We start from the raw sequence: 24,362 nt of genomic DNA on the forward strand, positions 1-24,362 counted from the left end.
CTGTAAATATATGCACAAAGATTCAAATTCTTGATTCCAACATTTCTTTTGTAATAATTCATCTAGAAGCATTAAGAAAAAATACTATCATCTATTGTAGTCTCTGTAAATTGTACATTTACAATATAGTCAGGTAATACAGGCTTGTCTTAAAAGATCTGACTTTGGAGCTCTTTAAACATTATAATGTATGAGGGTGGAGGTTCAGTCTCCGAGCTAGTGGGTTGGTTTCTGAACATTTGGAATCCAACCCACAAGCTCGGAGAATGAACTTCTACCCTCATCTTATACTCGAGCTACATATATTTGCCACTAGCACAAATATAATGTATTAAAGTAGTTACATATGTATGATAACCTTCATAGTGTCTATTTAAAGTGCACTCATTGTCATGTTTTTCCTTTCCCTCCAGGTCCTTTCAATATGTCCCAAGGACATGAGAGCGGATATATGCGTGCATCTCAATCGGAAGGTTTTTAATGAACATCCAGCTTTTCGGCTAGCTAGTGATGGCTGCCTGCGAGCACTTGCAGTGGAATTCCAGACAATCCATTGTGCTCCCGGAGACCTTATCTATCATGCTGGTGAAAGCGTAGATGCCCTCTGCTTTGTTGTCTCAGGATCATTAGAAGTCATACAGGATGATGAGGTGGTGGCCATCTTAGGTAGGATGATGAACTGGCAGCCATCTGCCATTACTCTGATACAAATGGGGCATTTTTATACACTTTAAAGTGATAAGACAATTGCTTAAAATGTCAAGGGGGTACTATCACCCAGTCATTGTTATTTAACAAGTTATATTGAGACATGTTGTTGTTATAGGTAAAATCCATTGATGAGTTTATTTTTTAACAAAATTCCAGACTACAAAACTTTAGATCAGGGGTGTCAAACTCGCAATGTCATGTGACGTGTCGCGACATATCATGATTTTTTTTCCATTGCTGGCATCCGGCCCATAGGCCGGCAGTTTGACACCCCTGGTTTAGATGGTGTTTGAATCTATTAAGTTTTGTACTTAATTCTTATTTATTTTCTTATATAAAATAAAAATGTTTATATAAAATAAATATTCATATCCTCCCTTTCCCCCGAAGGCTCATAAAGGTGTACATTGAATTTTCTCCCTTGGTTTTTAACCACAAGAATCCTTTTAAGGGCTTGGGCTGAAACAATTAGTCACATAGGAACAAAAATTAATCAGCCTACTTCCCCATCATGGATGACATGATAGCAATGTTCCAATATCTAAAGGGTTGCCACAAAGAAGAGGGAGTCAAGCTATTCTCCAAAGCACCTGAAGGCAGGACAAGAAACAATGGATGGAAACTAATCAAGGAGAGAAGCAACCTAGAACTAAGGAGAAATTTCCTGACTGTTAGAACAATTAATCAGTGGAACAACATTGCCTCCAGAAGTTGTGAATGCTCCAACACTGGATGTTTTTAAGAAGAGATTGGACAGCCATTTGTCTGAAATGATATAGTGTTTCCTTCCTAAGTATGGGGTTGAAGTAGAAGACCTCCAAAATCCATTCCAACTCTGTTATTCTGTTCTATTCACCCAAATTTGTTTACTCTATTAGCAAAAGTCTTTTTTTTAAAAAAAAATAAATCCTTCTTTATACCCTCATACATTTTGAGAGTAGATTGTGAGAGCATAATTATTTCAAGCTAGCAAAATAATGGGCACAAGGTCACCTAGATGCAAACATTAATTGCTGACTGTTAGGAGCTGAACATAATTTTTTACTCCTATTTATATTATGCACAATATTATTAAATACAATTAAGAAAAAATAAATGAATATATGTTATTTTCCTCCTGTCCATGACCTGCTTTAATATAGTAATTAGCTAGAAATGTAAGATGCTTGGCTATTGTATGAGCTTGCTAATGCTGTGGTAATGAAGTGTGTGTAATATAATAGCCTCCCCAAGGAAACATCACAAGTGTGCTGCTCATCCTATCAGAATGAAAAACGTCATTCTAGAACTACATCCATCAGAACAGAAATCATTGATTCATAAATACTGTGAATTGTTTGCTTGGCATAATACTTATTTTCATAGGGAAAAGTAAACACACCCACCACATTTAGATTTAACAATGGGTAAAATGAGACATATTCAAGTGGTACAGACGGTTGATGGGGAATGAAACTTTATAGAATAATTTTCTTTGGGCCAAGGCCACATTTGATTACCTGTTTCCCAAAGTAAAGAGCCAAGAATAAATACTAAGATTGGTTTAATTCAGTTTAACTATAAGCCTAATTAAAGCTAGATGCAATGAATTAAATACAGTTATTTAAAGTAGAGTAGAGTAGAGTAGAGTAGAGTAGAGTAGAGTAGAGTAGAGTAGAGCAGAGCAGAGTAGAGTAGAGTAGAGTAGAACAGAACAGAACAGAACAGAACGGAAAACAGAGTTAAAAGGGACCTTGGAGGTCTTCCAGTCCAAGGTCCTGGAGGTCTTCCAGCTCAGGCAGGAAACCCTATACCATTTCAGATAAACCTATGTATTAAATAAATAATATATATTAAATAAATATCCCTCTTCCTCATTTCAAAACAATTTGATGAGCAATTTGGAAGAGCGCTGATGGCTGCATTCAGGACCTCAGAAGCCATGTGATCCTGGGATCTCACATTATGCACAATCATCCTAATGTTAACTGCCATGGTAAAACATTTTTCAAAACTGGGAGCACCAAAAGATTTACTTAAGGATATCCTTTCCTCACGTGGTACTGTTTCTCCCTCATGAGTCTTGATTTCAGGTGGGATTTAGGAATCATCCATATCTGATCTTTTCATTTTTAAATCCAGGCAAATTCAGTCTCTGCCCTGAGGTGATTTGGCTTTTCTTTTAGCAAACTTGGTAGCCCTCAATCTACTTTTAACAAGCTGCAAGGAATCAATCAATCGTCCCTCAAGGAAGACCCTTCCCTCTTTTCTGTCATCCTGATGACAACAAAGCAAAGGTGGAACAGATGAGAGGGAAGGAAGAAATGATGAGAAAATGAAAGAGACTGAAAAGACAATGGAACAAAAAGAGGGAAGAAAACATGGCTGTAAACACTTTAGTGTCTGGGCTTACAAGAATGTAGTTCCTCAGATAATGTGGCTCTTCATAGAAACCAGTTCTTAGATCTGTTTTAGCCCTGTTGTTTCCCAAGAGTCCACTGATGGATTTCACCCTGTTCCTTACAGTTATTTTCATTTACCTTGCTGTAGTTACAGTACATGAAACTCATCTAAAAAAATAAAAAAGAATGGGCATAAGAGTTGTGTACAAGAGCAGACAGAGCTGGACTGTTCGAATATATTTTCTGCTATATAAAATGTCACATTCTTACTATTAGAAACTATATGAACTAAGATGGTTAAATGCTTGGGATAGAAAGCTTTCAAATTCACATCCTTTGATATTAGAAAGTTTCTTTCTAATATGGCATCAGAACAGTGTCACATCCTTCTTAGAGTACCATTAATCTACAAGCTATTAGCAAAGAATGAATGGAATATATCTGCAGAAGCAAATATTTATACAAAAAATGTTCCTATTAGGGCAAATTGAGTTGAAATGTGCACAAAAAGGGAAACTTGACAACAGAAAGGAATACATTTGAGTGTGTATGTTAAATCACAGATCGATGTGGAAATTGGATGGAGTAGAGTTGGAGTGAAACCAACTAAGATCAAAATTAGACAAAATTGTCCACTACTGGTTCATATTGATTTGCTATAGTAGATGGCAGATGCTTTCTGAGGATAACTAATGCCTATATCTTTAGGGGGAATGATTTACTATCAACCAGCTAAAGGTCTTTTGCCAATTAAATACTGATTTTTAACCAATTACTGTGTATTAATTACTTGACTACAATTTGCTATGGGAACATATTTAGACTAGTAAATTTTTGAATAAAGGTGTCTGCTTCTTTTGATATATGGAATAACTTAACATTCAGCAAACATTAACACCGTACATCTTCAAAAACCGAGAAAGCCTCATAGACTACAGTGTTGCGATTTTGTTAGAGATCAGATTATTTTTATAAACATTACTAGCTAACCTCTTACCAATTAATTGCTGTTAAAGGAAAAAGTCAATAGTCCCATATTGTCTTGATTAAATAATGTTCAGTTATGATTCCTAGCCTTCCCAAACATGCCTTAAGCCCAATCTAAGAAGTCTTCCTCCCAATCAACCTTGCCTTTGGCTGCAATTCATGTTCTTCTATGTTGTGGAATGAAGCTAGCAGGCCAAGTATCACACTTTCCTATTGCAAAGCAAAGAATTGGAGACATATATACACTTGTAACACTTTCCTTCTGTTGCAGAGGCATGTGGAAGAAAAAGAAAAGAATTTCAGTTTCAGTGATTCCACAGAGCTACCACCTAATTGCATTTAAGTTAGCGGTCCTTGCTAAAGACATCTGAGATACTGGCCATTCTTTTTTCTTATGAAGGCAAAACCCATGAATTAATTTTCTCCAGAACATGCATGATTGTCATACCTTTAGCACGTCCACATTCACCTTTGTTTCCATATTGATTATATCCTCAAAGGTCCAGTACTAAGTTAGCCTGGGTCTTCCATAAGACTCCTGCTGCTCATTCTTGGCCCAGACCTTCTGTGGTATCGGATCTATTGAAACAAGAGAAGCCCTTTAGTGATAATGAAGCAAAGCAGCCAGTGACTTCCTAAAGCATAATCAAAGAGAGACTAAAAATTCAGATGTAACATTTTTATGCAGGATTATGGCTTCCTACTCTCCCAAGCCTAGCAAGAGTTCAATTTAACACCTGTAAAGACAAACCATTTTTTAAAGATAAACCATTTTGGTTTGCCACCTTGATATCCTTGCAGAAAGTATATGGCATGATTTGTTAAGTTTCATTTCATTTATTTCATTTATACCCCGCCCTTCTCCCGGAGGACTCAGGGCGGCTTACAGCCAGTTTAAAACAATCCCACATAAATACCAAATACAAATCTAAAATAATTAAGAATAAATATTTGAATTGGCCGCTCTATTAAAATTTTGTTAAAACCAATTAAAATACCCCCTAGGCCAGTCCTGCCTGCTGAAANAGGGCGCGGCGGAAGGAGGGGAGATCCGGAATCACCCGGATCTCTGGGGGCAGCTCGTTCCAGAGGGTGGGCGCTCCGACAGAGAAGGCTCTCCCCCTGGGGGTCGCCAACCGACACTGTCTGGTTGGCGGCACCCTGAGGAGGCCCTCTCTGTGGGAGCGTATCGGCCGGTGGGAGGTAATCTGTGGCAGAAGGCGGTTATATTAAGTTATATTAAGTGAAACAAATTGAAGAGCAAATAGTGTATATTGATCTTTAACAGTAGTAATTTTACTTTTCTCTTATGTATCTCAACATTTCAGCCTTTATTTGATCAGTGATTGGTAAGAATTTCAGTCCATCCTAGTGTCAATAGGAGCAGCTTTAATTACCGAAAATATCTTTTACTCTTTTCATCATCCTGGGTACACCATCCTGTGAATTACTTATTATGTCACCAAGAATTCTGATAGAAAATATAAATTGATCTCAAAGGGAATTGCGCAATAAAGAGTTTGACTAGGCCTTTCCTTAAGGTACTTTGTCAAATTGCTTAGCTACAGTGATTCATGAAGCTGATTTGTTTTTCAATTAACAGAAAAAAGTGGTTGTCAGTGGAGCAGCTGCAGGAATGAAAGAATCTGTGCCAGATGAATAAGGAAAAACTCCTCTCATCCTTGAATTACACTGCATGAAATGGTAGAGAAGAGATCAAATAGTTGCACCTTCTATTCCTGAAGTTACCTTATACTAAATGTTACTTCTCAGAGGCAAAACAGGCAGTTGTTAGTGGTAAAGTTGATTTTGAGATACAGGTAGTCTTTGACTTACACCCACAGTTGAGCCACAATTTCTATTGTTAAGTGAGATATTTGTTAAGTGAGTTTTGACCCATTTTACGACTTTTTTTGCCACATTTGTTAAGTGAATCATTCAGTTGTTAAGTTAGTAACAAGGTTGTTAAATGAATCTGGCTTCCCCATTTACTTTGCTTGTCAGAAGGTCGCAAAAGGTGATCATATGACCCCCGGGACACTGCAACCGTCATAAATATGAACCAGCTGCCAAATATCTGAATTTTGATCATGTAATATAGGATGCTGTAATGGTCATAAGTGTGAAAACTGGTCATAAATCATATTTATCAGTGCCGTTGTAACTTTGAATGGTCACTAAACAAACTATTATAAGTTGAGGACTACCTGTACTTTGCTTAGTATCGGTCTATGGAGACTCTCAGCCATCCAGGTCATGGTTGTCCCAAAGGTGCTTTTCAAAAGGCAGTTGGACTTTCTTGGTTTTTTTCTTTGAAGACATTTCACTTCTCATCCCAAAAGCTTCTTCAGTTCTGGCTACGTTCTGTCTTAGTTTGCTTAGTATCTTAAGTACATTAAACTTTCCTTTGATGGAACTGCTGTTCTCACAAGGTACTAGCTACTAACTATTGCATAGTTAGCATAGTGAGTATATTGTAATCATACTCTTCAATTAAAAGTCATAGCGGAACCCTTCTTGTCTGGGTTCAAGCCTGGGCATGAGACAGAAACTGCAATGGTCCTTTTTATGGATGAACTGCAATGGGATTGGATGGGGGAGCCATTTCTTGTACTCAGAAGAAATGGATCCCCCATACTCCCCTAAATATTAAGACCTAATTGTCTCAGGAGCATTCAACATTATCAACCATGGCATTCTTTTGGACTGTATATTAGGTTTGGGGACAGATGGCATCATTCTACAGTAGGCCTTCTCCTTCCAGAATGTATAGTTCCACTTAGTGTTGAGGATGGAGAATTTGAATTCTTTGTCACTCCAATGTCAGGTGCCTCAATGCTTGTACTTCTCCCCCCACCCACACACACTTTTTTAAAAAATGGTTACATGAAGCCACTTGGTAAAGTCAACCATTGATTTGGAATGAGGTATTATTAGTATAAAAGAGCCAATTTAGGGTAGTGGTTAAGACTGCTTAGAAATGGGATACCATGAGTTCTAATCCCTCCTTAGGTACAAAGTCAGCAGGATGATCTAGGTCAGTCATTCTTTCTCAGCCTAAGAAGAGGAAGGCAATGGCAAACCATGACTGAAATCTTGCCAAGAAAACTGTAGGAACTTATTCAGGCAGTTGTCAGTAGTCAACAATAATTTGAAGGCACACACAAACTAACATAAATTCATAAATTCATGGTTTGGATAAGGGGATAGATGGGGAACTCATCAAATTTGCAGACGACACCAAGCTGGCAGGAATAGCCAACACTCCAGAAGATAGGCTTAAGATACAGACCTGAAGATTGGGCGCTATCTAAAAAAATGAAATTCAATGGTGAAAAAAGTAAGGTTCTACATTAGGCAAGAAAAACCAAATACACAGGTACAATATAGGTGGTACCTCGCTCAATAGTAGTAACTGTGAGAGGGTCCCGGAATCCTAGTTGACAATCACTTAAATATGAGCCAGCAGTGTGCTGCAGCTGCCAAAAAAGCCAACACAGTGCTAGGCTGCATTAACAGAGGCATAGAATCAAGATCATGTGAAGTATTAATACCACTTTACAATACCTTGGCAAGGCCACACTTGGAATACTGCATCCAGTTTTGGTCACCACAATGTAGAAAAAAGATGTTGAGACTCTAGAAAGAGTACAGAGAAGAGCAACAAAGATAATTAGGGGACTTGAGGCTAAAACATATAAGGAACAGTTGCTGGAATTGGGTATGTCTAGTTTAATGAAAAGAAGGACTAGGGGTGATATGATAGCAATGTTCCAATATCTCAGGGGTTGCTACAAAGAACAGGGAGTCAAGCTATTCTCCAAAGCACCTCAAGGCAGGACAAGAAGCCATGAATGAAAACTGACCAAAGAGAGAAGCAACCTGGAATTAAGGGGAAACTTCCTAACAGTGAAGACCAGTGCTTTTTTTGTAAAAAAAAAAAAAAAAAAAAAGGCGCCGAAACTCACACGTGTCATACAACCCGCCTTGCCTACCCTACAAGGTTCCATCCAAAAAAGGTGCCGGAACTCCGTTCTGGACGTTCTATGACCAAAAAAAGCCCTGGTGAAGACAATTAACCAATGGAACAGCTTGCCTTCAGAAATTGTAGGCACTCCATCACTGAAGATTTTTAAGAAGAGACTAGACAGTCACTTGTCTGAAATAGTATACGTTCTCCTGCTCGAGCAGGGGGCTGGACTAGAAGACCTCAAAGGTCCCTTCCAGCTCTATTCTATTCTATTCTATTCTATTCTAATCAAGGAGAGAAGCAACCTAGAACTAAGAAGAAATTTCCTGACAGAACAGTTAGAACAGTGGAACAACTTGCCTCCAGAAGTTGTTCCAACACTGGATGTTTTTAAGAAGAGATTGGATAACCATTTGTCTGAAATGGTATAGGGTTTCCTTCCTGAATAGGGGGTTGGATTAGAAGACGTCTAAGGTCCCTTCCAACTTCTATTCTATTCTATTCTATTCTATTCTATTCTATTCTATTCTATTCTATTCTATTCTATTCTATTCTATTCTATTCTCCCAGTTTAGGCCAAACAAGAGATGCAATAGTAGGTAGGAGCTCTGAGGATGAATGGGATGGAATAAACTCATCCAGCATGATGAAGTTCTGATTGTGCAGAGGCCACCTGGTATCAAGGAAGTTTCATTTTTAGCTAAATAGGGTGAGACCTGTTAATGGTGATATGTTGTACTCAACCCTCAACTTTGTTAAACAGATTTTTATAGATACAGCTGTACTAAATACTTATTCTTAAATTTTGGAACATTTGGAATTACACTTAAATAACTCCCTATAGGCCAGGGTTACTTCCACCAACAACAACATTGATTCCTAACAAGTTCTTTTCCTACTTTATTCTATTGTGTGTTTTATTTGCTTTAATGTGCAGATACAAGTACTAAACCAATAACCATCTACATGCTGTAATGTATGTTAATGCTATACCTTAGTCATATAAATAGCCCTTTGACAAAGTAAAAAAAAAAACTGTTGGGAAGCACCTAGCCTTACAGATGAAAGATAAATGATAAAGGGTAGAGCTAATCAAGAGTCACTGCACAACTATAAAAGGGCCAGAACCAGCCTTCCTTGGAACCTTATCTAATTGACAAAATGAAGGCAAATATACATGTCCCAGGATAATGTTGCAGGATCCAATCTGGGTAGGTCACTGGGATTAGAGCTTTCAGACTCATGCCGGAGTCCATCCTCAAGGAACTTCTCTCTACTGGAACATGTGCTTTGAGCTATTCTATGCATAGTATTTATGTGGTGCCTGGTTGAGTGTGGTTTCTTATTGGCTGATTGGGATGTTGACTGCTGTTAAGCCTAATTGTTCCCAAGGGACAGCTGCCAGATTGGGGAGATTCTGTTATTATAGGCAGAACATAATAAAGTAGTTAGCTTGAATTCTGCATGTGTAAATCTGATTGTCCCTTCCTTATTATAGGACAATAACACTCCTATAATACTGTATATTAGAATATTCATAAACTTTCTATTCGCTGTTTCCACTGTTTGCTTCTGTGTTTTGCCGACTGATTAGATGTGTAATCCAAACCAATCAGAGACCTGTGGTGAATAAAATCAAGGATTTGTGAACTTTTGACCCACACAAATCCCTGAAAATTATTTAAAGGAATTGTAATTCTTTAAAATTATTCATTAAAGTGTCTCCTTCAGGTCTCACCTTGCTTGTTTGTAATGTCATGAAATCTAGAAAATCTGTTTGACCAGAAATAGTTACAAATGTGTGTATGTGGGTTTGTGTGTGTTTGTGTTTGTGTTTGAAGAGCAATTATTTTCAGCTCTTTAAAAACTGATGTTGATCAACCAGACCATCTGTTTCTCTTTCTAATAGTTATTAAATCCCAGTAGTTACCTCAAAGTGCTCAATCTTTATTCAGTTTCCTTATACCTCAAAACCTAACAATTTGTTAGATTGGGCATGTGGCAATGAAGGTTATTAGGATGGGCAGCACAGTGGATCAAACCATCTCCTCAGAAATTTGTCATCTCACAAGCCTGGGTAGTCAGGCTAACACAGAGATCTTGTGATCAAAGATTACCTTTTTCTAAAGGAACTGTATTGGATCTTGATTCTATACATTCTTACTAGTTCAGACAAGATGCTGGTCCTAACTCCCAAAGCTATAGACCATATATGGCAGGTCTGTCAAACTGGCGGCCTACAGGCTGGATGCGTCTCAAGCAGGTCACACCCACCCCTGCTCCACAAAGGCAAAAAAATGTCACGATATGGCACAATACATCATGTGACATGATCGAGTTTGACAGTGACATACAGCAAGGCAGTTAGATCTCACTAGATGCTTCTTGGGCCCAGAGTACCCCAAGGTACTCTGGACCCCAAGGGGGAGGGCCTTCTCTGTGGGAGCTCCCACCCTCTGGAATGAACTGCCCCCAGAGATCAGGGTGATCCCTGATCTCCCTTCCTTCCGCCGCGCCCTTAAGACATGGTTATTCCAGCTTGTGGGACTGGCCTAGGGGAAACTTTTAGAGGGGGTTTTAATTATAATTTTAATTAAACCAAATTACTAATATTTCCCTTTTAATTAATTTTTAAATTTGTAGTGTGATATTTCTGTATTTTTACCCGGTTGTTAGCCGCCCTGAGTCCGCAAGGAGAAGGGCGGGATATAAATCTAATAAATAAATAAATAAATAAATAAATAAATAAATAAATAAATAAATAAATAAATAAATAAATAAATAAATAAATAAATAAATAAATAAATAAATAAATAAATAAATAAATAAATAAATAAATAAATAAATAAATAAGAGCAACAAAGATGATTAGGGGACTGGAAGCTAAAACATATAAGGAACAGTTGCTGGAATTGGGTATGTCTAGTTTAATGAAGAGAAGGTCGAGGGGGGACATGATATCTCAGGGGTTGCCACAAGGAAGAGGGAGTCAAGCTATTCTCCAAAGCACCTGAAGACAGGACAAGAAGCAATGGATGGAAATTAACCAAAGAGAGAAGCAACCTAGAACTAAGGAGAAATTTCCTGACAGTTAGAACAATTAATAAGTGGAATAATCTGCCTCCAGAAGCTGTGAATGCTCCAACACTGGAAATTTTTAAGAAGAGACTGGACAGCCATTTGTCTTAAATAGTATTGGGTTTCCTGCCCCAGCAGAGGGCTGGACTAGATGACCTCCAAGGTCCCTTCCAATTATTATTATTATTATTATTATTATTATTATTATTATTACTACTACTACTACTACTACTATTATTATTGTCATCATCATCATTATCGTTATCATTATCATATATATTTGGTTATATTAAGTACATTATTAAGGCTGTAGCCAAGAAAGTCTGTCATCAGTTCCAAGTACACTTCCTTCCAATTTTCTTAGGCAAACTAATAATAATAAAAAATCCTGTTAAATTTCCTTTTTGTGACAGAGTGGCAAATGTTGAAATCAAAGAACAAAAACCACAGCTATATCTGCTATTTAAGTAATAATAAATAAATTTATTTATTTAATAAATTTGTAATACCCAATTAAGGAAGACCATATATGAGATTAACATGAATACAAATACTTTATTGGAATTATAAAAGTATCGGCTGTCAAAGATGGTTGTCAATAGCATTGGTGTGTCCATGGGTGTGTCTATGTGTCAAAAAAGAAAAGGATGACAGCCATGACTGTGTGCTATCAAAGTCTGATTTCTTTTCATGTGCATTGTGGAAGCCCCTGATTCATGGCCAGCCAACTCTTCACCACAGGAATGATTTGTGTAGGCTACAGTCAGATATGTATTGCAGTTCTTAGATATCTTGAATGCATGTCCTCAGACATAAACCTACCAAGATCCTGAGGTCAGTTCATGCATTTTCCTCCCTGTATGTTTTTTTACTGACAATTTCATCCATTACCAAGATATTCTGTACTCATGTAACCCCATTTCTTGGTCTTAAATAATAAAATTCGTAGCAAGTCAGAATTCAGCCAATAATAAATTTACGGTAAATGTGCATTAGCAACAGCCCTCACTAGCACTCCTAACTTTATATTAAGAAATCCATCACAGGTGAATGCAAGTTAAGTGTAATACAAATCAATCAGCAATAAAAAAAATATCCTTATTATATTAATATGAAGAAAAACTCCCATCAGGCCTTATTACAGCCTTCATAACACAGTCTTTGTTATATATCTATGATGCTGTCATTCACCCTTAAAACATAAACCAGATAATAGATTAAAACTGGCTGTTATCTTTAAAAACACTTTCTGGACGTTTTCTAAACTGCACAGGAAAATCCCAAAGCAGGAAAGACAACTATATCACATTAAGAACCACAGCAGCTTTTGTGGGAGGAATGACAGATTAGTTTAAGTTAGAGAGCAAAGCTCACATAGGTTGGGCACTATTGGCAAAAAAACATAGGGATAAGAAATCCAAACTTCTTGATTTAGCTATCAAAAAGGCTGGAATGTGGTAGACATATTTGTACATGTTTATATTTCCTTAAAGGTCTTTAAAGGATTGGAAAAATAGACTTGATTTTGGTGTAGGAATGTTTTTTTTTAATTACAAACTTTATACATTTGTTTTTTTATCTATTAAGTGTAATTCAACCTGTCTTTTGTCCTGTATTGAAGACTATGTGGATGGCAAGAATACTGAGGGAGCTGCTGAGGTGGAATGTTCAGGCTGATCAATCTTCCTTATTTGATGATCTTATTGTTGGCCTTTTTTTTCTCCTTGTATAGCTCTATGACATGCAAGTATATTGTCCATTCCTTTGTTTGCCACTCAGAAAGCATAGGACATTGGGGACCATCTTGGCAAACTGCTGTTGGCAATGCAGTCTCATTAGATAGGATTTGATTAGCTCTTGAACATCATTAGCAACTTACTTTTAATTCCATAAAAATTTGCAATGGAAAATAATGAATATTAGTGGTGCAGTCCCAAAAAGCTCTACAGTTTGTAAAAATGGAGTAGCTATGAATGGGCCACTTTGTACATTTGCTTTCTTCAACTCCATTATTTGTTTCAGGAGCAGCATATGATATCATCTTAAAAGCAGACAAAGCAAGAAGGAATGGATTCAAAGATAATGAAGAAATGGAATTTTGGTTAAAGGGTTGAACTGTTCTTGGAAGCAGAGGGGTTGAGAATAAAGTAAAGTTCTGCACTAAATATTTCTGCCTGCTGTACATTCAGACTGGGTCCAAATCATGTTCTAGCACTGTATGCCATAAATGCCATGCCTATTTTCTGTGCATAAAATATCAGAGCCATCCTTGGAAACTTAGTGCAAAATGTGCACAGCAAAACTGGGAAAGAGATTGATGGGACGACTATGGAGGGATTAATTTCATGCAGCTAATTTGCATCTTAACTGCCTTTGTGCAGATATTTTTAATGGAAAATATATGGAGAATTTTCTTTACTATATAGTCAAAGATATTTGAAAGCTGCCACATTGAAAAGAGCTTTGAACTGCTTATTCAGATGTTTCTTAAACAAAAGAACATACTGTGCTACTAGACAGTTTTGAAGAATCCTCCTGCTCCAGAAAAGATTTCCTGACATATATGGTGGTGATGTCAGTCTAATTCTTTTTATCTTGCTTTGCTTAAAGATGTCAGAGCCTTATTGAAATCAAAAGGTTGTGTAGCTTCTGTATATGCTAGACATTTGTAAGACCTCCAAATCAATCTTATTTGGCTTGGTAGGACTGTCAGTAAGAGACTCATTTATTGGTCTAATACAGCTTTCCCCAGTTTAGCACCTAGTCCATAGTGGTAATTCTGGGATTTATAATCCCAGTATGTCTAAAGGATGCCAGTTGGTAAGGCTGTTCTAGCATGAATTTTTGTACTAAATTTTTATTCACTTCATAATAGTGCATTTCCACATGGAGATGTCTACTGCTTATCTCTATTGCTATGTTAGACCAATAAGACCAATATTCTGCAATTTTTGTTTTACTGTAGTCAAGATAATCCAATGTATCTAAATTCAACAGCAAGTTCTTATTTTGCAAATTGCATTCAAAATGCATGGGAGCTGCATTTATAATTTCTCTTGCATAGATCCCAACCAGTTCAATTACGTTCTTACTCTTTAATTATAAACTTCATTTCCCTCTGCTCCCTCCTTTAACTGTCCAGTCTTCAAAGTTCCATCTTATGTTGTTTTTCTTCCAAATGCAAAGATATGTGGGCTTACCCATGGGAAGGATTCTTATATTTAAAGTGTTATTAAATACATCTAGACCTTTAGCTAAAACCAACACTCTAATCACTCTTTTGCTGTTAATTCTGAAAAAAGTTCAAAAATCCTTATACTTATACTCAAAACTTCCTTCATAAAAGATTAAAAGAAATTCACCCAGAGAATACCGAAACTTGCCATTTCAGAGTTTCTCAATGTTTAAAAAGCAATACAAAATTCATTCCAAAGTGAGGATTGGCTGAATTTTATGTCCTTAAAAGCTACATTAATCATATGAACTTTGACAGGATCCTCAACTCCCAGCTGCTCAACTCACAAGCTGATTGCAAAAATGTCAGTTCATGAGGAGCTGCTGTCTGAAATATATATGGGTTCTCTCACGATCTCTCCTTTCTTCAGAGAGATTTCACTTGTTCAGAATCTACATCCAGCAGCTAATTTCATCCATAATGTCATCTCTGCTTCTTCAAGGATGCTTCAATTTACCATGTCTTCGCTGGAGTCACCAGAGTCACTTTTCTGACATGGGCATCTATACAAATTGTTTAAATACATGCAAAGATATCTACAATAATTTTTCCAACATCAACAGCCAGAAATGAGCAGCAGAGAAAACATTTATCCATTTACTGAAACATACCTGTGAGGTCAGGGCCAGCCTTGTAGTCAAGCAGATTTTTGTGATTGGCAGATGTTGGAAAGCTGCTCCTACACTTCTTACTGAGCCCTTTTGTTGAAGAACACAGTTCTGTATGTTACACAACTTGCCCTGAATTCTATATTGTATTTGCTGTGGTGTAGTACAGGGGTCCCCAACCCCCGGTCCGTGGCCCAGTACTGGGCTGTGGCATGCCCGCAACTGGTCTGCACAAACAAGGAAAGACCCATCCACAGGATGCAGGCAGTAAACATTACAGTAAACATTACAGTATCCTATCACTGCTAGTTGCAAGGGAGTGTGATGGCTCAGTGGTTAAAGGCACTGAGCTTGTCAGCTAGAAAGCTGACAGCCTAGGTTCAAGACCTGAGCACCATGCTACAGTGTGACGTCCCCTTACTTGCCCCAGCTTCTGCCAGTCTAGCAGTTCATGATCACAGAAGTGTCTTAGGATAATGCTGGCTCTCTTGGCTAAGAAATGGAGAGAAGCACTGCCCCCTACTGTCAGAAACAACAGGATAGGGGAAATCTTTACTTTATCACTGGTAGTTAAGAAAGATATTGATGATCAGGCTAGTAATTTTCTGTGTAAAGAGTAGGCACCAGGACCATCTTGGCAATAGTTTAGATTGACACTATTGATTTCTTATATATCATAAATGAGCAGACAAGCAGCTGTTTCTAGGCAGTTTCATATTATGCTTATTCATTTAATTAATTATTTTACCAAATCACATAATTAATAATTAGTAATTAATTGTTCATGTATTTATAGGGTTTTATTATGCTGTTCCAAACCACCCAGAATCACTTAGGTTAGATGACTGGAGTAGAAATTTAATAAATAAATAAAATAATTATTATTCATTTTTATACTTACAAAGGAATCTAGAATACAGTATATAGGCAAGCAGAAAAGTAGTGTATTTCAGTCAGAAAACGAATATGTCACAGTACATCAGCATTTTTGCAATTTGTTATTTTAGATTATGAAGAATATTTAATTATCAAGGAAGCACATCTATAAACAGTACACTGAAAACAAGGACATTTTAACAAGTTTTGTAATGCTGTGGTAATAAATGAATAAATAAATAAATAATAAATAAAATTTTAAAGCAACACATAAAGCACGCTATTAGCAGCAAACTCAGCAGGGCAAACATTTACTTTCTGCCATGTTGTTATCTAAAAATCATTAGTGGAATTATGTTATTCCCAATAGCTCATGTTCTTCTTAGTAAAGCTATTAAATCCATTCTGAAATATCCATTTAGAGTTCTATAAATTGTATTACAAGAGATAGCTGCACGACCCAAATAAAAAGTTCAGGCAAATTCAAATAGATTGTATCAGATTTATAATCTCACTATGTGCTATGGTTGAGAGTCTACTCCCTCTGCCATGTTACTTTTCTAAAAAACTATGGGAAGATTAAAAGGACGTTGACAATAGGAAGCAGGCCTGTTTCCACTGCTAGACCTTGACAGAGAAAAGAACAGCTATCCTATTCTTTGATGCAATTTTATGAAAGATACTTTGAAGGCATTGCTTGATCAGTAGCATCTAGTGAACCAAGTAACCTGTAATAGTCCCACAACATTTGACTTTTAGCTAAATGAGGGGAGGGGAGACAAAACTATCTTTCTTCTTTCATATTTTGGGCATTAAAGACAATTTTAGAGATACGACTGAATGTCAACAGCAAACATTCAGTCTTGTGGACTGTCACCATTCTGCTCTTGAACCTCTATGGCATTATGCAATATACTGGTAAATTGAAGGCCATGCTAGATACATCTTTATATATCAGGGTTCCCCAACCTTTCCAGCTTTGCTGATGGGTGGGTGGGGAGAGGGAATGGTTCCATGTGAGCGGTGGACGAGTGCATGCACACACACGCAACTCCATTTGCACTAGCAGTGGGCACGCCGTCCACCGCACACACAGTGGAACTTCATGTGCATGCACGCACTCGCCCACTGCTTGCACAAGTGGATGTACACATGCATGCTTGCCCACCACTTCCGTGGTCTAGGGGTTGGGACCCCTGGTATATATTTTTTATATCTTTACCTGATAGAAATATATGAAAACACTTGACGGTAATGTGCATAAAAGAGAACACTAAAATCTGTTCTATTTTACATGAATCGAATATTTATCTTAATACAAACATGCAGATTGTACTTTAAACCAAATAGTATGTTTGTCAAAACTTGTTATGGACTGCACTTAGTAGAAGAATCTAAAATATACTAATGCTGGTATATCACTCGGGAAGTGCTATAACAATAGAGCTGTGATATATTTTTAAAAAGGATGTGATATATATTTAAACGGGATTCATCATGAGCTCCTGATATCAGTTTCTAAAACTTTTAGTTTATAATAACAACATACGAATCTGCCTGTGCTTCAAATTTTTCTCCCAAGATATTTCTCACAGTTGCTTCCTAAATTGAGCAATATGTTACTCAACTACAACAAACGAGCTTTCTCAGCAGTAGTACCTCGATTTTTTAACACTCTTCTTCTTTATTATGATTTTACAATCTTTTCAACACCAGGAGAAGAAAAAAAACCCTTCATTTTTATCAACCCATAGAATCCCACTATACTCACTATAATCTATACAATTTATTCTACACCTCATCTTTTTATTTGCTATTTGTTATGCATGAAAATGTAGATAAAAATGCTTGAAAAATTAAATCAAACGAGTCTCCTTCAACTCCCAGGGGCTAAATTGACACATCCATATCATTTTTGTGTATATGTGGCAATAATATAGAACCAAGTAGCCAATGCCTTCTTGTGGGCTGATTTTCAAGTTTTCATAAGAGCCTAAAGCTCTGTTTTCCCTGGGGGAGTCCCTTCTACATGCAATGTTGTGCAGATTGTTGAAGCTTGGCTGAAAAGAGAAACCATAAAAAGAAGTGACACTCACTTTCCGTTGTTGAAATGGAGTGGCAGCAATGATGGGATTCAGCCAGTTCGCACCACTTCGGCAGAACCGGTAGCTAATTTTTTGTTGCCCAGGCCCAGAATGGACTTTTGGAAGTGGCATCCATACAGAGAACTGATTGTTCACATATTTGAATCTCACCACTGAATGGCAGAAATCACTATTATCAAAATGTAGTGTCCAATAGAGCCGATCAGAAGTGCCACCATGACAGGTCAAAAAGATGAGCGTCTGCAGAGCAGATCGGAATGACCCACATCCTCCCACCCACTCCCATCCTAGTAAGCAATACATTAAAGTGCTGATAATACATTTCTTGTGTCTTATTAAATTATCCTTGGTCTATTGGTTAGAACTCTTTTGAAAAACAGGAGGATTCAGACGCAGCCTTAAAAGTTAATATCCCAAGTATGCTTTAGTCCATCGTTTTAGTTCTTTTCTTGTCCAGCTTTTTGGGGACTAGAGCAAAGCAGTGTCTGTGCCTCTGCACATTTTCTGGACCTGGGGATGTGACCTCTTCTGCTAAAGACTTATGTGCAGCCTCAAGAGCCTCTATAAAGTTGCTGCTGAATTGTAACAGAAGGGGAAATTATTAAATACATTAATTATATCAAGTATATTACAGTACTTTATTTTAATTTGTTTTAATGTGACTTCTAGGCAGGATTCAGTTGTGTAAGAGTATAGTGTGATAGTCCCTTGCTACCATACTTTATTTCATTTAGCAGATAAAATAGAAGCAGGCTGATGGAGTGAGATAGGCAGACAATAGAGAAAGTGATATTCATTGTCTTGGCATCTTCCCACTTATTTTACAGCATTTGAGATAGTACCTGTAGTATAGCCAGAGACTCATTCATTCATTTTTGAGATGCCTGTCTCAATCAGGCAGAATTTAGAAGTAAGGTTTGAGATAGGTTTGCACTGATCCACACTCAGAATCCTAAGAATTGAGTTGAGTGTTTAGTACAGTGTTTCTCAACCTTGGAAACTTTAAGATGCCAGAATTATCTAGCCAGCATGAGAATTAAATTCTGGAAATTGAAGTTGGAAATTGAAATTAAAGTTGCCCAGATTGAGCAAACACTGGAATTACTGGATTAGTAGGACCAGTTTAGAAGTACACCTTTAGTTCAAAAGAGAAAAAATAAGGCTTTTATCCACATACTCTTCTTGCCTAGTGCAGAGGTACCCTGCTAACCATTTGTTAAGGACATTGCCTCACAATAAAAACTTTATTTCAGTTCCAGTGTGCCCCTGAGGCAGACCAAAGCAGGATCCAAGTGATCCATCAGGAAAATGGCATTTCCTATTGGAAAACAGAACACAATCTCCAATATGAAGATTCTGTTTCTCAAGGAAGAAGGATTCTGAAGAAGGTTGATGATCTGCAAGACTCTAGTTGGCTCTCTGCAGAACCATCCCCACCCCTCAACATCTGACCATAGGACTCTGTGCTTCTCTTGCCATTTCTCTTTGGGAGCTAGAGAGTACAGACCCCCCCTTTTAAGGTTCAGATAGGAATAGCAAATTTAATAATAATAATAATAATAATAATAATAATAATAATAATAATAATAATAATAATAATAATAATAAAGTTGGTAGGGACCTTGGAGGTCATCAAGTCCAACCCCCTGCTCAGGCAAGTAACCCTACACCATTTTGGACAAATGGCTGTCCAGTCTCTTCTTAAAAACTTCCAGTGTTGGTGCATTCACTGCTTCTGGAGGCAGGTTGTTCCACTGGTTAATTGTTCTAACTGTCAGGAAGTTTCTCCTTAGTTCTAGGTTGCTTCTCTCCTTGATTAGTTTCCATCCGTTGCTTCTTGTCCTGCCTTCAGGCGCTTTGGAAAATAGCTTGACTCCCTCTTCTTTGTGGCAGCCCCTGAGATATTGGAACACTGCTGTCATGTCCCCCTTTGTCTTTCTCTGCATTAAACTAAGCATACCCAATTCCAGCAACCGTTCCTTATATGTTTTAGCCTCCAGTCCCCTAATCATCTTTGTTGCTCTTCTCTGTACTCTTTCTAGAGTCTCAACATCTTTTTTACATCGTGCTGACCAAAACTGGATGCAGTATTCCAAGTGTGGCCTTACCAAGGCATTGTAAAGTGGTATTAATACTTCACGTGATCTTGATTCTATCCCTCTGTTAATGCAGCCCAGCACTGTGTTGGCTTTTTTGGCAGCTGCAGCACACTGCTGGCTCATATCTAAGTGATTGTCCATTAGGACTCCAAGATCCCTCTCACAGTTACTACTATTGAGCAAGGTACCTGTACATTTGGTTTTTCTTGCCTAAATGTAGAACCTTACTTTTTTCACCACTGAATTTCATTTTGTTAGATAGTACCCAGTGTTCAAGTCTGTCTAGATCCTTCTGTATCCTAAGCCTGTCTTCTGGAGTGTTGGCTATTCCTGCCAGCTTGGTGTCATCTGCAAATTTGATGAGTTCCCCATCTATCCCCTCGTCCAGATCATTGATGAAGATGTTGAAGAACACTGGGCCCAGAACAAGCCCTGGGGCACCCCACTATACACTTTATGGAATACACTACACAATTTATGGAATAACGTCTACAAATCACTTCCACAATTATCAGTAACTTCTGCTGTTTGTTTTTCTCCTCCCCAGCAAGTACAAAAGTTGACTAGAAAGGAAAAGAAAACATGCTGGAGAAAAGAAACCAGAGAGACAGGGGACCTTCATTCTCCTTGTTCCACTTCCCTTCTCTGCATCTGCTCTTACTTCTACACTTTCACCACAGTCGCCTCTAAAAAGAAGAAAGGGGAAACAGAGAGATGGTCTGGTCTGGGAACTGCTAACAAACATGGAGAAAGAAAGGAGTTGAGAACATGTAGTATCCTTGGCCCAAAGGGATATTCAAGATGGAAAGCCACATTCCATTTCATGAAGTAATGGGGAACTGTTTAAGAGTTAAAGCTAAATATTAATATCATTTCGAAACCATCATATTTCTGGGCAGAGAAATTGGGTGCATAATTTCTCCAAATTTGACCCTGAGAAGGAAATAGTTTTCCAATAATATTTTATTGGTTGGACTTTCCCTGGTAGCATGGATAGCAAAAAAATAATAAATAATAAATAACAATCAGAGACATTCCTTCATGATGTCCTCTCCTGGGAAGCCAGAGAAGCTGCAGAGTACTAGAGAATTGAGTATACAATGAACGGCAGGACACAAACAAACATTTTCTAATTAAATTTACTGCCAGAACACTTTATGTATGTGAGAATTTCATTGGATTTGTCCTTTTTTTTTGAAAGTAGAAGTTATTGTTTCTTTGAATGGCAGAAATCTTTAAAACAACCTAGCTTTGGAGAGCAATAACAAGATCCAGTTTCTGACAGAGGAACACACCATGAAGTTATTTTCTTGCACTAAAAATCCCATGTAACTATTTTACTCGAATCCCAGTTCTTCCAAAAAAAGCTTCAGTAGATAATGGTCTCTGATAATTTCTCCTTCAGTGTTTAGAAAACCCTGACACAAGTGACTATTTTATTATTCTTGCAGCATGATGGATCTTTTTTCTTGTGTAGAAACATAAACTCATAATTTCCTTTTGGTAGGCTTCTAATTAAAAATGATTAAGTAGATTCTATTTTGCAGCTGACCAATTGGCAGCATTTGGGATTATAGTTATTTTTAACAGAACCATTGAATGAAATGAAATCTGTTTGGGTTTCTCTGACAGTCTCTCATAATTATTTATTTTCTATGACCAATATTCTCATGCATTTTCAAAAGGATCATAAAAGTATGAAATGACGGATCTCTAGTGTACCTGACAGATCTCTAGTGTAGAAAAAAGTGTCAGTTTTCTTAGTCCTTAATGATGTACCAACTAGTACAGATAGTCTTCACTTACTGACTGCATTTGGGACTGGCAACTCTGTTGCTAAGCAATGTGGTTGTAAATTTTTTTAAAAATCATGCGAATGCACCTGACTTAGAATAGAAGTTTCAGCAGTTCTTACTGAGGTCATTAAGCAAATCACCATGAAGTGAAGGTAAAGGTTCGTTCTCCAAGCTTGTGAGTTGGTTTCCAAACATTTCATTACCAGGCTAGGTAACATATTTAGCAGAGTTTAAGAGATATCAGTGTTCTTCTGTTTATAAGGGCTTTGTGTGGTCAGTAGGTTTTGTGATAGTCAGGTTTGGATATGTGAATTGAGAGTCTTGTGATGGGTCTTGTGATGGTTCAGGTGTGAGTCATCAATGAGAGTCTTGTGATGGGTCCTGTGATAGGTGAGAGTCATTTGGAGGTGAAGTGCTGGTTGGGGGGGCTTGCGTGGGTTGGTTGAGCATTGGTGCTGTCTCTGGTTGGCTGTATGGTTGATTTGGATTCTGAGGGGTTCGTAGGCTGGTTGTAGGTCAATGGGTCTGTTGATGGAATTGCTTGTGGAGTTCCAGGCTTTGATGAATTCATGAGTATGGTGGGTGATAGCATGGCCAATGATTTTTGTGTTGTTCCAATCAAACTGGTTGTCATGGTTCCAATAGATGGAGCCAAATAAATCAGAACTCCAAGGCTAGAGGCTTTCTCAAAGAACATGTTTATTGGATACAAAATATCAGTAAAGTCAAAAGTAAAACCAAGTCTGAAATTCCCTCCAAAGACTTACATTATTACAAAGTCAAACTTCCCACCCCAGTGCTATTCAATCAGCTACGTTTCCCAATAGAATAGTTTGGTGGGATTTCTAACAACCCTAGCATAACCGACAGAATGACCTTGGTTGTCGGTCCTCTGCCGACATCGTCAAAGTAAAAGCCGGAAGTTGGCTAGCCTGCTTATATAGCTGGTTGTTTCAACGATCTGCTCATGGAGCAAGTAATTGGTCCCTCCTTCTCTCGCCCCCTCCTAGTCAATCATATTGCTCCTAGTTGTGTCGCATCTGCCTGTGCGCGTTTGAATCCTGGTTCTTTTTCTCCCCCCACCCTCCTTCTCTCCATCCGTTCTGCTCATATGTGGCTCATATAAGTTCCATTCAGACTTTTTCCAACCTGACCTCAAAATGTTTGAGAAGATAGTTATCAATCAGGAAGTATAGTGGTCAGTTATAGCTCAAAACATCTGGAAAATTTAGAAAATGTTACAAATAAGAGGTATAAATTCATACAGCATATTTCTTCTTACAGTAAAGGAAAAATAATCTGTTTCATTTCATAATTCAGAAGCTCCAAAATATGCTTTTGAGGCTTTTTTTCATCCCGCCACTGAGAGTGTAAGATTGCCATCCATCTGGTATCTCCCAAGTGACCCTCTGGCAGCTGGGAGGAAAAATTCTCTCTGAAATATCTCAGATTGGGGTAGCAGCACACAGTGGTACACACAGCATTCAGGAAGAAATGAGGCAATGCTTCTCAGTTGTAGTCTTGGGAAAGGAACATTGTTGGATAGGAGATAGCTTAATGCAGCAGAAAGAATGCATACTCAGAGAGAAACACTTAGAACAATGCTTCTCAAGCTTGGTAACTTTAAAAAGTATGGATTTCAACTCCCAGGATTCCCCAACCAGTTTGGTAATTGATGTCTATACATTTAAAATTGGCAAGGTTGAGCAACACCGAAGTAAGATGAAATTATTCTAGAGGCTGGTGCTTGTGTGTATGGAAAAAACTAAGATAATCATTATTTAAGAAATAAAAAAGTTGATTGACTCAAGTTTATTAAAAGCTGTGGGCATGCTGTTGGAAAGTGAATGAGTCAGGTACAGATATGAGCCACAGAGGCCAAAGATGGTAGAGAAAGGAAAGCTGAGCTGGGAAAGGAAGGATGCTATGAAATCCTTGAGAATATCAATCTAGCTAATAGTATATGCAAAGTAAGTATTTTGCAAAGAGGGTAAGTATGTAAAGTCTCTATTGCTACATTAATTGCCCCTAGTGGTCAAACACAGAAAGCCAGTGCAATGGCACTAACTATTGCTGTTTCCTTGAGAGCTAGTTTGGTGTAGTGATTAAGATACCAACTAGAGAGCAGGAGTTCTAGTTCCCACCTTAGGGCAAAAGCCAGCTGGGTGATCTTGGGCCAGTCACTCTCTCTCAGCCCTAGGAAGAAGACAGCAACAATAAACCAGTTTCAAAAAAATTCCAAGAAAACTATCATACAGGTAGTTGCCAGGAGTGCACACATATTCAAACAGACATATTTATTTATTTATTTATTTATTTTATTATTTAGATTTATATCCCGCCCTTCTCCTCGTAGGACTCAGGGCGGCGGACAATCAATTAAAATACACAAATAACAATACAGATTTAAAATTAATTAAAAAGAATATTAAAGAATTGTCCAATTTAAAATATTGATTAAAACCCCTCTAAAAATTACCCTAGGCCAGTCCTGCGAGCTGGAATAACCAAGTCTT

The 24,362-nt window shown here is 37.7% G+C and overlaps 1 protein-coding gene across 1 annotated transcript in view; it reads left to right on the forward strand.

Annotated features, from left to right (window-relative positions):
- Window positions 1–413: 413 nt before the first annotated feature.
- The window catches only part of LOC107298159 (potassium voltage-gated channel subfamily H member 5-like), a gene marked incomplete at both ends in the record, with an annotated part of 27,029 nt that continues 3,080 nt past the window's right edge, over window positions 414–24,362 (forward strand). The window contains one exon of the mRNA XM_015827522.1: window positions 414–666. Within this exon, the coding sequence (XP_015683008.1) occupies window positions 414–666 (253 nt within the window). The remainder of the gene's footprint in view (window positions 667–24,362) is intronic.

The sequence above is a fragment of the Protobothrops mucrosquamatus genome, unplaced genomic scaffold, assembly GCF_001527695.2.
Source record: "Protobothrops mucrosquamatus isolate PMUCROS unplaced genomic scaffold, P.Mucros_1.0 scaffold3756, whole genome shotgun sequence".
In the NCBI taxonomy this organism is placed as follows: Eukaryota; Metazoa; Chordata; class Lepidosauria; order Squamata; family Viperidae; genus Protobothrops; species Protobothrops mucrosquamatus.